The sequence below is a fragment of the Sinocyclocheilus grahami genome, unplaced genomic scaffold, assembly GCF_001515645.1.
Source record: "Sinocyclocheilus grahami isolate Dianchi unplaced genomic scaffold, SAMN03320097.WGS_v1.1 scaffold769.1, whole genome shotgun sequence".
Taxonomy (NCBI): domain Eukaryota; kingdom Metazoa; phylum Chordata; class Actinopteri; order Cypriniformes; family Cyprinidae; genus Sinocyclocheilus; species Sinocyclocheilus grahami.
This window is the reverse complement of record NW_015505948.1, coordinates 565622-578056: the sequence shown is the minus strand read 5'-3', so window position 1 is coordinate 578056 and position 12435 is coordinate 565622. Positions and strand designations below refer to the sequence as shown.

At 37.7% G+C, this 12435-nt stretch overlaps 1 protein-coding gene across 2 annotated transcripts; it reads left to right on the top strand.

Moving 5' to 3' along the window:
* Positions 1 to 1331: 1331 nt before the first annotated feature.
* LOC107561384 (kelch-like protein 5) lies at positions 1332 to 11444 on the top strand. 2 transcript variants are annotated; one of them, XM_016245826.1, is made up of 5 exons: positions 1332 to 1378; positions 4211 to 4364; positions 6577 to 6655; positions 8552 to 8779; positions 8866 to 11444. In XM_016245826.1, exons 2-5 carry the CDS (start codon positions 4211 to 4213, stop codon positions 10388 to 10390), a joined length of 1986 nt encoding a protein of 661 aa, XP_016101312.1. In that variant the 5' UTR covers positions 1332 to 1378; the 3' UTR covers positions 10391 to 11444. The 2 variants fall into 2 exon arrangements, with proteins under 2 accessions (XP_016101312.1, XP_016101311.1); XM_016245825.1 differs by lacking the exon at positions 1332 to 1378 and adding an exon at positions 2439 to 2923.
* Positions 11445 to 12435: the final 991 nt, after the last annotated feature.

The window sequence follows — 12435 nt, the reverse complement described above, 5'->3', positions numbered from 1 at the left end:
CTGATGAAATAGCGCGCAGCACACTGACATAGCTCACCTCCGTGCGCGTTGGGGGTGGTGCTAAGCACTATTTGGCCAATGAATTGGCGTGATGGTATAAGGGCTTCAGACATTCGTCACACCGAAGGTGTTCCCAAAGCGATGACGTCATTGCAGCATCTCATTCTCTATTCAGGGAACCAAGGTTACATACGTAACCGAGATGTTTTATCACTTTCCTATTGATACGGATTCCATGTAAACACCACATTTACCGGCTTAGTCGCGGTGAAAGTGAAACTTTAACAATGCATAGTGCTTAAAGCCACGTTAAAATGAAATGTTTACGGCCACAAGCAGCTGTTAGAAAACATATAGTTTGAGGATTTTCTAGAAGCAAGGATAAAATAACATTTTGTGTACCCATCCTAACAAAACGATAGCTGAAATGTGGTACTTTATTCACAAAATATATAATTTAATCTTACCATATCCAAAACTCGCTCACTTTGCTGTTATTTAATAGATTAAATGCATTAGAATTTTATTGAATAGTACGTGGAGACACGTTTTTAATTATAATATTCATATTAATCGAAGATTTATTCACTTTTAATGCACCTTATTTCGAAACGTGCTTTCATATGGCCTTTAGTTATGATTATTTTATTTATTCACTATACTATTTATTACTAATGTCTCATTTCAGTTTTAGTTTGACTTTAGTTTTGTATTTATTCCAGTTTATATGAAAAGGTTCATGTAGCGTGGATTAAAATTCATATACAGAGTAAATCCTTTTCACTGAATGTGTTAAAAATAAGTTTGAAAAGTTGTGGGAAGCGTGGTGGTGACGTCGAAGGCGTGGTGCTGTAGTACGTTTATAGCCTAAGTTTAGCTTTTAAGTTCTGGCGCTTTTATTTTGGCTTCAAAATTCATAAGAGTTATATTATTTTGTGAAGATTATCTTGATGGACAAAACGTGTAAATTTCATGAACTATGATTGAACACAGAGCTTATTTTTTTGCGATAATCCAAACGCCTATGGAAAAATCCCATTGTCTTTTTGTCGAGGGAACCAGTGTGATGCTAACAGCTGATCCGCATACAAAGTGACGTCATAGTTCCCCCACTCTATTCTGTTTCAGCTGGAAATACCTCACTACACTGAAATAAAGTCGGCAGCAACTTCCGGTTCACGCGGACTTTAAGGGATTTTGTAAAAGAAAGTCATTGTGAAATACACAAAACCTAGGTTTCACTCTCAAGTGCGTAGATGTGTGTAACGTTATATGAACATTTCCCAGAATAAGGATATTATTTACCACAAAGACATCTTTTTTATTGCACACAACACTTGTGTCCATAAACAATGTCCTTTGGAGAAAACATTTTAAGGTGAGGAAACTTCGAAAATATCAAGCCATAATGCTGCATACATACAAAATACATTATCAGTAGTCTCAGTATTGTCACAAAATACACATATTGTATCAAATCCAAATCTTCAGCATGGATATAAACCATTTAATCATTTTAAATGAGTTTCTTCAGCTTTGGGAGTTACAAATTTAAGGTTCTCGGAAAAGGAAGTAAATATCCGTCACATCCGGTATAATATTGGGGAAATTATAAGATCTTTAATTCATACATCAGAGGAAATTATTACGGTTATTTACAGATTTATACCGATGGTTCTAAAGATCCTAAAACAGGAAGAGCAGCAGCAGCAGTAGTAATCCCTGAGTTTAATGTTGAGTGTGGAAAGAGAATTACCGATGATATATCTGTATATGCTTGTGAAATGATGGCCATGATTATTGCTTTGCAATGGGTAGAGGAGGTCAGGCCAGAGAGAGTGGTAATTGCATCAGATTCATGTGCAGCATTAATGAGTTTAAAATTTTGCAACTCCAGGAGTAGAGAGGACTTATTGTATGAAATACTACAATCATTATTCAGAATTCATCAAATACATTTGTCTGTTAGGTTTGTGTGGGTCTCTGCACATGCTGGAATTGATGGGAATGAAAAGGCAGATAAAGCAGCAAAATGTGCTTTGAAGAGTGGAAATAAGCACATACATATAAATATTAGCAAGTCAGAAACTAAGGTGGTGATAAAGGGACAGATCAAAAAGATGTGGCAAAATCAATGGAACAAAGAAACCAAAGGGAGATATCTGTTTAAAAATATTCCATTAGTTGGAAAGATAGGAACTGGAGGACGAAATAGGAAAGAGGGGAAGGTTATAACAAGAATAAAGAATGGTCACACTGGTCTAAACAGTTCTATATGCATGATCCCTGTTGAAAAAAACAGCAAATGATAAATTGGGGTGTTGTGTATAGTGATTTAGATCCTGAGTCCACACTCCAGATCAGTGGGTGGCGGTAATGCACCCGAAAGCTGTTTGCCAACCGCCAATAAAAACAAAGGAAGAAGAAGAAGAGCAAAGCGGAAGTTTAGTGTGTTGTTCCGGCAAGTGACAGAATCCCTCAGCTTGCTTTGCCTCCAATCATGGAGCAATGTTGGTAGCTGTGAGCAATAGTTGACGTTACTGATCAAACAATCATTAATTTCTCCCGGGACTACGGTTTCTCTGGGCCAATCCGGATTACCAGCCTTTAATAATCTGCATGGAGCCGTGGTCGACAGTGTGGATGTATCAGAAGCGCGTGTATATTTTTGTGCTCGTATGCTAAGGATGGACAACACACCGTAATGAGCCGACCAATTTGCGCTGAAACTACCCAGGAAGGTCAAGGCGTTGTGAACGGGCCGAAGAGTATCAGGCCGTCTGTACCATTGTGGCACCCTGAGAGCCTTGATACACAAAATCGAACTCAAGACACCCCAAGAATTAAGAGAATACCCATCACCCAGATCTGTACCGCTGGGGTCAACTCTCACACTTTCTGATAGAAATCTTCACCTCTCATGGTAATATTTAAAAAATATATGTACACGATTTTATTGGGCAAGAGTTTTATGCTCGTTTAGGCTGATACTGTATTTGGGTGGAGGGCGCGTTTCGTTTTGCAGTCTCTAGTATTAATATTTTATTTATATACTTACGGTGCATGAAGAATCAGGTTACTTTGGCAATCCCATTACTAATATTCTGATCAACAAATAGCTTTTGGGAAATGTTTTGATGAGGGAAGAATCCTGGAAATAGCAGGGAACTGTTAAATAAATAAAAATATACCCTGGCTAGAGACCTCAAAAGAAAGTCTCGGAAATGTCTGGAGTGAGCATATTTGAAAAGAAAATATGATTGTTTCTGTGTGTATTCAATCAATGTTACTGCTTATAAATGATTCAATGTTTTTATTTTTTTAATTTGCTAATCTAAACATGAGTTACAGAGATTTCCTTAAAAATCTTTGAAATCCTGATACTATTTATATATATATATATATGTGTGTGTGTGTGTGTGTATTTGTTATTTTGTTGTATGCACTAAATAGGTTTTCTACCTTTTGTTGTTCATTAATATATGGTGTTTTTGATGAAAAGTAACAACTGAGGTTATGCCATACATGTAAGAGTTAGAGTTTGACTAATAAGCATGGAGATGTTGTAAGTTATCCGAGGCACTCAAATACAAGGCCTCAGAAAACGTGCCTGAATACTGGCCTTCTCTTCATACAGAAGAATAAGCTATATTGCCCTTTTTATTGTTTTCATCTCACTCTGATGTTTCAGATTTAGTTTACGAATATTGTAAGAAACAACTTGTGAATAATGCCTCTTTCTCTGGTCAAGGTCAGTAGGCCTGGAAAAAGTCTAGGGAGTCAAATAAACTGTTTCAATTGAATTGTAACATATGTAAATTGTAAACTGTTCATTTGATTATCCAGTCATCTTTGAAAGTCTTGATTCAATGATAAATGATTTTGTATGGTTTTACTCTGTTTTGCTTAGTCATTTTGTAGCTCTCTGAGGTATGTTTCGGTCAGAGAGACTGCCCTGGATTGCGATTTTCAGTCACATACATTTAATTTATCATTTTGCCTTTGAGTGGCCTGACTTTAATTCTACAGGTGAATTTCCAGCACTATATATATATATATGTATATGTGTGTATGCATATGTGTATATACAGTATACGTTCAGTTCAGCCCTAGAAACTATAAATGTGACCACAGCATTATACTGTCACTATATGAGCATTTTATGAATGACATGTTATAAACGATGTATTTTTAAATGAACTTGCCACAGATGACTACTGTCAGAGGTGGTGCGGTTACCTGGCGACCACAGCCATGGCAGGATGCAGATAGAGGTGGTGGAGAGCCTCTCTCGGATAGCGACTCAGAGGAAGAGGATTTTCCTGATGACTACTCGACTCCCTTGGGGGAATATGTAACTCAGGGTGAGAGGACGGTTGTAGTTTTGAACATTGATTGTTGGATAATTTATACTGTTATTATAGAATTCTGAATTGTGTAATGTAGCTAATTTCTTATTTCATTTTAAATTTCTCATAATCTGTACAGGACATGCTTCAATCTAACTGCTTTATTGCTCTTTATATGTTCCAAATAATAGCACAACAGCAGTAGATGCATTGGCGTCCATAAGATTCATTTAAACCTTAAAATAAGGTTTTAGGCTTGTAAAAAAAAACATAAAAGAAAAGCTCAAATGTAAAATGCAGAAAAAGGTAACATTTTGTCACTGTTCAAATAAAGTAAATGTGTAATTTTAAAAAATCTGATTAGAATTACATTAAATAATAATGCAGTCACCTTTAAACCCCACAGATCCAGTTCTGCGATAATGAGTAAACAAAAACTTTTCATTACTTCAAAACAATTAAACAGCATTACATTTATCAAATGTGGCAATGTAACAGTCGAGAGGTGAGGTGTCCAAGTCGCAACATCTAACTACTGGGGTGCCTCAGGGCTCAGTTCTTGGACCACTTCTCTTCTCTGTCTACATGGCATTCAGAAACATGGCTTTTCATACCACTGCTAAACTGATGACACTCAACTCTACCTCTCATTCCATCCTAATGATCCGACGATAGCTGCTCGCATCAGATTGTCTAACAGACATTTCTTGCTGGATGAAGGACCATCACCTTCATCTCAACCTTGCCAAGACAGAACTGCTTGCGGTTCCATCAAACCCATCGTTTCATCACAATTTCACCATCCAGTTAGGCACATCAACCATAAGTCCTTCAAAAAACAGCCAGAAACCTTGGAGTCATGATTGATGATCAGCTGACTTTCTCAGACCACACTGCTAAAACTGCCCGGTCCTGCAGATTTGCTTTATTCAGCATCAAGAAGATCAGGCCCTTTCTTTCAGAACATGCTTCACGACTCCTTGTTCAAGCTCTTGTTCTGTCGAGGCTGGACTATTGCAATGCTCTCTTAGCAGGTATTCTAGCCAGTTCTATCAAACCTTTACAATTAATCCAGAACGCGGCAGCAAGATAAATTTTTAATGAGCCGAAAAGAATGCACATCACACCTCTGTTTATCAGTTTGCACTGGCTACTAATAGCTGTTCGCATAAAATGTAAGGCATTAATGTTTGCCTACAAAACCACCACAGGCTCTGCACCCCTTTACCTACATTCATTACTTCAGACTTATGTGCCATCTAGAAGCTTGTGTTCTGCAAGTGAACGTAGCTTTATTGTGCCATCCCAAAGAGGCACAAAATCACTTTCACAGACTTTTACATTACATGTTCCCTCCTGGTGGAATGACCTGCCCAACTCAATCCGAACAGCTGAGTCCTTAGACATCTTCAAGAATCAGCTAAAAAGTGAAAGTAAGTGATGTGACATGTGGCCAAGTATGGTGACCCATACTCGGAATTAGTGCTCGGCATTTATCCCATCCAAAGTGCACACACACACCATGAACACCCACCCGGAGCAGTGGGCAGCCCAGGGAGTTGGGGGGTTCGGTGCCTTGCTCAAGGGCCCCTCAGTCGTGGTATTGAAGGTGGGAGAGAGCGCTGTACATTCACCCCCCCCCCCACCTACAATCCCTGCCGGTACGAGACTCGAACCAGCAACCTTTGGGATTACGAGTCCGACTAACCATTAGGCCAGGTTCAAAACGGGGAAGTCATCTCTTCCATCTTTATTTGACCCTCTATCTCTAGCACTCTCTATTCTAATTCTATTCTTTAGACTTGCACTCTATTCATTTACTAACTGCTTGTTTTCTTAAAAAAAAAAAAGCTAACACTAGCTTCTCTGTTCGTTTTGTATTATATCTATTTGTATTCTTTTTATTTATTATACAGTTAACAAAAAGCAAAAAAGGCCTCTAACACTAGCTTGCTCTATTCTTTTTCTATTCTATCTGCTTTCTTTTTATTTATATAATAAAAAAAAACCTTGCTACGTGTACTGCATTAGGCTAACTGAGACTTGTCATAACACTTACATATTGCTCTTTTGTTGATTTTGATTGCTTCCATTGTCCTCATTTGTAAGTTGCTTTGGATAAAAGCGTCTGCTAAATGAATAAATGTAACCGTGATTAGAACATAGATTAATAATTTAGCCACCTTTTTATGAGCTTTGCTTTTTTTCTCTTTGTCATCTCATTCAGGGTTAAAACAGCTGCTTGATGCTCAGCAGTTGTGTGATGTCACTCTTCTGGTGGAGGGAAAAAAGTTTATGTGTCACAGGTAGGTTTAATGGTTTCAACTTTGAAGGTTGTCTAATTGTAATATTGTACGTAAAGTTTTTTTTTTTTCATAACTTGAATAATTTCAAAAGTGGCATACAATCTAATGTACCCAGCTATTAAACTGCATGATGAATTTTGAATAATGAAAAATATTATAATTATGTATTTCGCCTGCATTTATTTGATCCAAAATGCACCAAAAGCAGTAACATTTTGAAATATTTTTACTATTTAAAATAACTGCTTTCTATTTGAATATATTTTAAAATGTAATTTATTCATGTGATCAAAGCTAAATTTTCAGCATCATTAGGCCTACTCCAGTCTTCAGTGTCACATGATCCTTCAGCAATCATTCTAATATGCTGATTTGCTGATTATCAATATTTAAAACAGTTGAGTACATTTTTTCAGGATTCTTTGATGAATAGAAAGATCCAAAGATCAGCATTTATCTGAAATAAAAAGCTTTTGTAACATTATATGCTACGCCATTCAAAAGCTCTTTTTACAATGTATATTATAGAAATTAATTACTTTCATTTAGCAAGGATGTTTTAAATTGATCAAAAGTGATGATAAAAACATTTATAATGTTAAAAAAGATTTCTATTTCAGATAAATGCTGATCTTTGGATCTTTCTATTCATCAAAGAATCCTGAAAAAATGTACTCAACTGTTTTAAATATTGATAATCAGCAAATCAGCATATTAGAATGATTGCTGAAGGATCATGTGACTGGAGTAATGATGCTAAAGCTAGTTTAGGAATAATTTAGGAATAAATTATATTTTCAATTAGAAAACAGTTATTTTAAATAGTAAAAATATTTCAAAATGTTACTGTTTTTGCTGTATTTTGGATCAAATAAATGCAGGCTTGGTGAGCAGAAGATAATTCTTTAAAAAAACATTACAAATCTTACTGTTCAAAAATTTTTGACTGGTATGTTAGCCTATAGTTTGAAGTAAAAAAAATATTAATATTAATAAGGAGAGTCTGAGATTTATTCGACAGTGATTTCACATTTCTTGTTTGTATGAAGGCTAAATACCAATAAAAGATTAACATTATATTTATTTATTTATTTGAAGTAATGAAAATATTATATAGTTTTATAGGAGTAGGTTTCATAGAGTTGGCAAATAAAGTTTTCATAAGTTTGTAGGTACAGACATCTGTTGTGGCCGTTCTTGGCCGTTTTTATGAGGCTTTTTTAATAGTGTTCATATCGATATCGGAATTATATCGTATCGACCGAAATTAAGAAATATATCGTGATATAAATTTTGGCCATATCGTCCAGCCCTAATTTCAGTATAATGATTGATACAGTACCATTCAATCCATAAGATGTTTTTTAACAAATTGCTTTTATTCAGCAAGGATGCATTAATGTGATCAAAAGTGACAGTAAAGACATTTATGATGTTACAAAAGACTTATTTTAAAATGAACTGTGTTTTTTTTAACTTTCAATTCATCAAAAATTCCTGGGGGGAAAAAAACAACAAAACTGTTTTCAACATTGATAATATAAAAGTGTTTCTTGAGCAGCAAATCAGCAGATTAAAATGGTTTCTAAAGGATCATGTGACACTAAAGGTTGGAGTAATGGCTATTTATAAAAAAAAAAAATTAAGCTTTGCCATCACAGGAATAAATCATATTTTGAAATATTTTCTAATAACAATTACAATTAACGATGTTTTAAATTGTTTAAATATCACAAAATAATTAATGTTTTTACTGTATTTTTATTCAAATAAATGCAGCCTTGGTGAGCATAAGAGACATGTTTTTACATAACATAAAAAAAATCTCAAACTTTGAAATGGTAGTGTGCACATAAAACTGTTCCGTTTTGACATGTGCTGTTTTTCTTTTTTCAGAGTTCTTTTAGCAGCAGTCAGTCCATATTTCCGTGCCATGTTTACCAGCCCTCTCGTAGAGTCTCGTCTTACTGAGATCCGACTGGAAGAGGTGACACCTTCTGTTATGGAGACCGTTATCCACTTTGTTTATACAGGAGAAGCAGGTCTTAGTCTTGACACAGCAGAGGACTTGTTTGTAGCAGCCAATCGTCTTCAAGTGATGCCCTTGCAGGACCTTTGCTCTAGGTAAAATTTTGATGTGATCCTATTGTAATCGTTCTACTTTGTATCTTGTTTTGCTGATGCTCACATTTTATTTTCCTGTTTGTTAGATTCCTTTTTGAACACCTGTCTGTGGAGAATTGCCTGGGCATGTACTCTCTGGCTCGTTCACATCATGACCAGCTGCTTCTTCGGGCTTCTTTGAGACTGGTGGGCCAACATTTCCCTCGAGTGGCCCGGCAGCGAGATTTCCTCCTGTTGGACCCAGGAACTCTTGGCAGCTTGTTGGAGTCAGATCGATTGGGTGTGGAGTCTGAGACTGAAGTATACGATGCAGCAAGGCGCTGGGCAGAATACCAGCCTGCTGATCGTTACAGTCACATGCCCAATTTGTTACGCCATTTACGCCCCGGTCTTTTCGGCCCTGAAGAGAGCCACCGAATGAACCAAGAACTTGGACCTCGAGCCACTACTGAGGGCATGGGAGGACCGTTAAGGCCTCGAGAAGGCATGTTTGAGAAGAAAATAGTCTGTGTAGACCTTAAGCCAAGGGAGGATGAGTCTTTACAGAAAAGGGACTTCACGGTGGATTGCTTCGACCCTCGTTCAGGGAAGTGGGAGAAGCTGGCAGCCTTGGGCTCGTTGCTTTGTCCCGGCTGCACTGCTATCGGAGGTCGACTGTTTGTGGCGGGAGGCATCCTGCGGAGTTCCGAGGTCTCCTCAGAACTTCATGAGTACGATGTTGTGCTAAACCGCTGGATTGTACAGCCATTGATGGCTGAGCCACGCGCGATGTTGGGTCTTCTTGGCTGCGGAGGTTTTTTATACGCTCTTGGTGGCTGTAACCGATCAGCCTTTCTGGACACATCTGAAAAATTTGATCTTAACAAGCTGACCTGGGCATCAGGACCTCGTTTGCCATTGCCATTGCGTTCTTTTGCTTGCGCTGCTCTCCGCTGTCGTCTCTACTTGCTTGGTGGTACCACACTGGAGCAGAGCAGGGCTGTGGTGCATGCTGGTGTGCTTATATACCACACGGTTACAAATACCTGGAGCCGTGTCGCCCTAGACTCTGGCGCCACCTGCCTGGCTGGAGGCGTGGCAGTACGTGGCGGCGTTTGTGCCATTGGTGGTTACTTGCGTGATGCCGCCAAGTTCCTCAATGGCAACTACACCCAGGCTGAACCACTAGATGCCACAGGACGTGTGTTGTTCTTCCGAGAAGGAAGAGGATCAGGAGTAGAGCGGGAGGTGGCAGTTGGAGTAGAGCGAGGGGGTGGTGGTAGTGACCGTGCGCCTAGTCCAGTGGTTTTTCCTGGCCTGCCAAGGCGGATTGCAGCTGGAGGTGTGGCTAGATGGAAACGCAGGATTTATGTGTTGGGTGGTGAGAATGGATCGAGATTTTATGATAGCGTCTACTGCTGGAAACCTGGCTGGCGAAGCTGGGTCCAAAGGCGGGAGAAATTACCTGGGGAAACAGGAGGAGTTAGCCAGTTTGGATGTACCACCCTGAAGTTCCCAAAAAAACACATTTTAGCACGTCTTCGGGCTGCTCAGCAGAAACGGGGAAAGGAGAAACGACCGACCCGGTCATGCAGACTCATGCGGATCGACAGGACAAGTCAGGCAGTGTGATTTTTCAGTGAGACATATGGGCATTTTGGAAACATTTATGCACCTACTTTTACATCTTTACTCTTGGTTGATGTCTAGATGTTTTGAAATTCATTATTTCATTTCTGCAAGCTGAATGCAAGTTTTTGTTTACTAAGTATTGACGGAAAATATACATACCATTTGGATATGATTTCAGAATGTTTTGCTCTTAATAATGATAATTCTTCTCAGATTCCCAAATTTGATTTTAGAAATGGTATCGTCTTGGGAATAATAAACTCTTTGAATCACTGCAAAAACTAGTTAAACGCATGCTTGACTCAATGAGGAAAAAGGGGTTGGATAGAGGCTGAATATAGTTTTACACACATTAGAACATCTAGATTGCTACCATAACAGCGGTTGAAAGTCATAGCTTAATATGAGATCTCTTATAATCAGTGTAAGATGCTTCAAATCTTTCTTCTTTTTTTTTTTCTTTTTTTTTTGATAGTGGTTTCAAATTACACTTATGTTAAACTGCTGTTAAGCAACATCACGAGATTCATCCAGATTTTCCATCAACTAGCATTTCTATGCTGTATCCCAAAATTTGCATTAAAATGCTGGATGGAAAAACCATCATGTGAATGTAATTTGCATAATGTGGTTAATAAATGTATACACTTCGTTTGAGGTGGATGATTTTTTTGTATTATTATTTGATTAGAAAATGCATAAACTACAATGCAAGTACATTTACAGATGAAATTGTTAGATGTGCATTCAGAAGATATCATGTGATTAAATAAATTGCTTGGAGAAGAAAAAAACATGTTGCTCTAGCCAGTCTGAAATTTTATCTTGCAGATGATTGCTAGCACACATGAAGTTTGTTAGAGTGTTATATCTGCACACTCTAAACCACATGCAATTTATTACATTTAATAAAGGAGCAGATTTCCCATTGACTACAATTTCCATTTCTATTTTTTTTTTGTATTGAACGTATGGTGCAAATTGTTTTTGCGTTATATTGTTTTGTCTAACGCAATCTTAACTAATGTGATAACTAGGCATGGGCCGGTATGAGATTTTGACGGTATGATAACCTTAAGCAAAAATATCACAGTATTGTCATTACAGCTCTAAAATGTGTTATTTTTTTAAATGACTGGGTAAAAAAAAAAAATTTCCGCTTAACACAATATATTTTGTTTTTGAGCAACGTACAGAATATTAGGAACAGTAGAATTTGTTTATTTTTTCTTGGATTTGTTTCCTAAAGAATAAAGACCCCTTTATTTAACCTAAATTGGTAATTACAGTTATTTAATTTTAGTTATATAATTTCATATACATAATTTGATTTAATAATAACCCAATTTGAAGCAAAAACAGAATGTTCTGTTCTGACTAGCTTTGTGAAATTATACTACATGCCTGAACGAAGCAAACAGCAGAAGCTCTGAATGAGACGCAGATTCACTCTCTGACAGCAGGAGGCGCTTCTGGAACAGCAGATACAGCGTTTTCTTGCTTACCGCTGTAAACAAAGCAGCGCTGCGCTGAAACACTGCTTTAATATGAACTATACAGAGACCAGATGAAAAGAAAATACCATGTAAACTTTTCTGAAGACAGTCAGTTCCCCTCAGAAACACATTCATATAAACCCCCAAATCAATATTGAGGAGTTTCTTCCAATAGTTCGTGCATCATGAACAGTGAGTGATCTGCTTGCTACAGTATTTTTCTCTGTGCGTCCGTCTTCAGCGTCTCTGGCCTCTGTTAACGGGCGTTTACAGACTTCATATTTTCACATAAAGGACATTTTGGAAAACGATTGCATTGCAACGCAATTTGTGCAAGTCCAGAACAGAGAAGAGTTGCATTAAGACAAAAAACGTCCGGTTGCCGACCGCCAGGGGAAGCTCCTTAAGTTCGGCCATCCTACACAGTACACACTTGACTGACCGCTCACTCGCACCAACAGGAGGAGGGTCTTTTTACTCTCTACACTGCACTCAACTCGAGGGATTCCTACACCTTCAGTCTTTGAGGAGACATGAAAAACAGCGCAT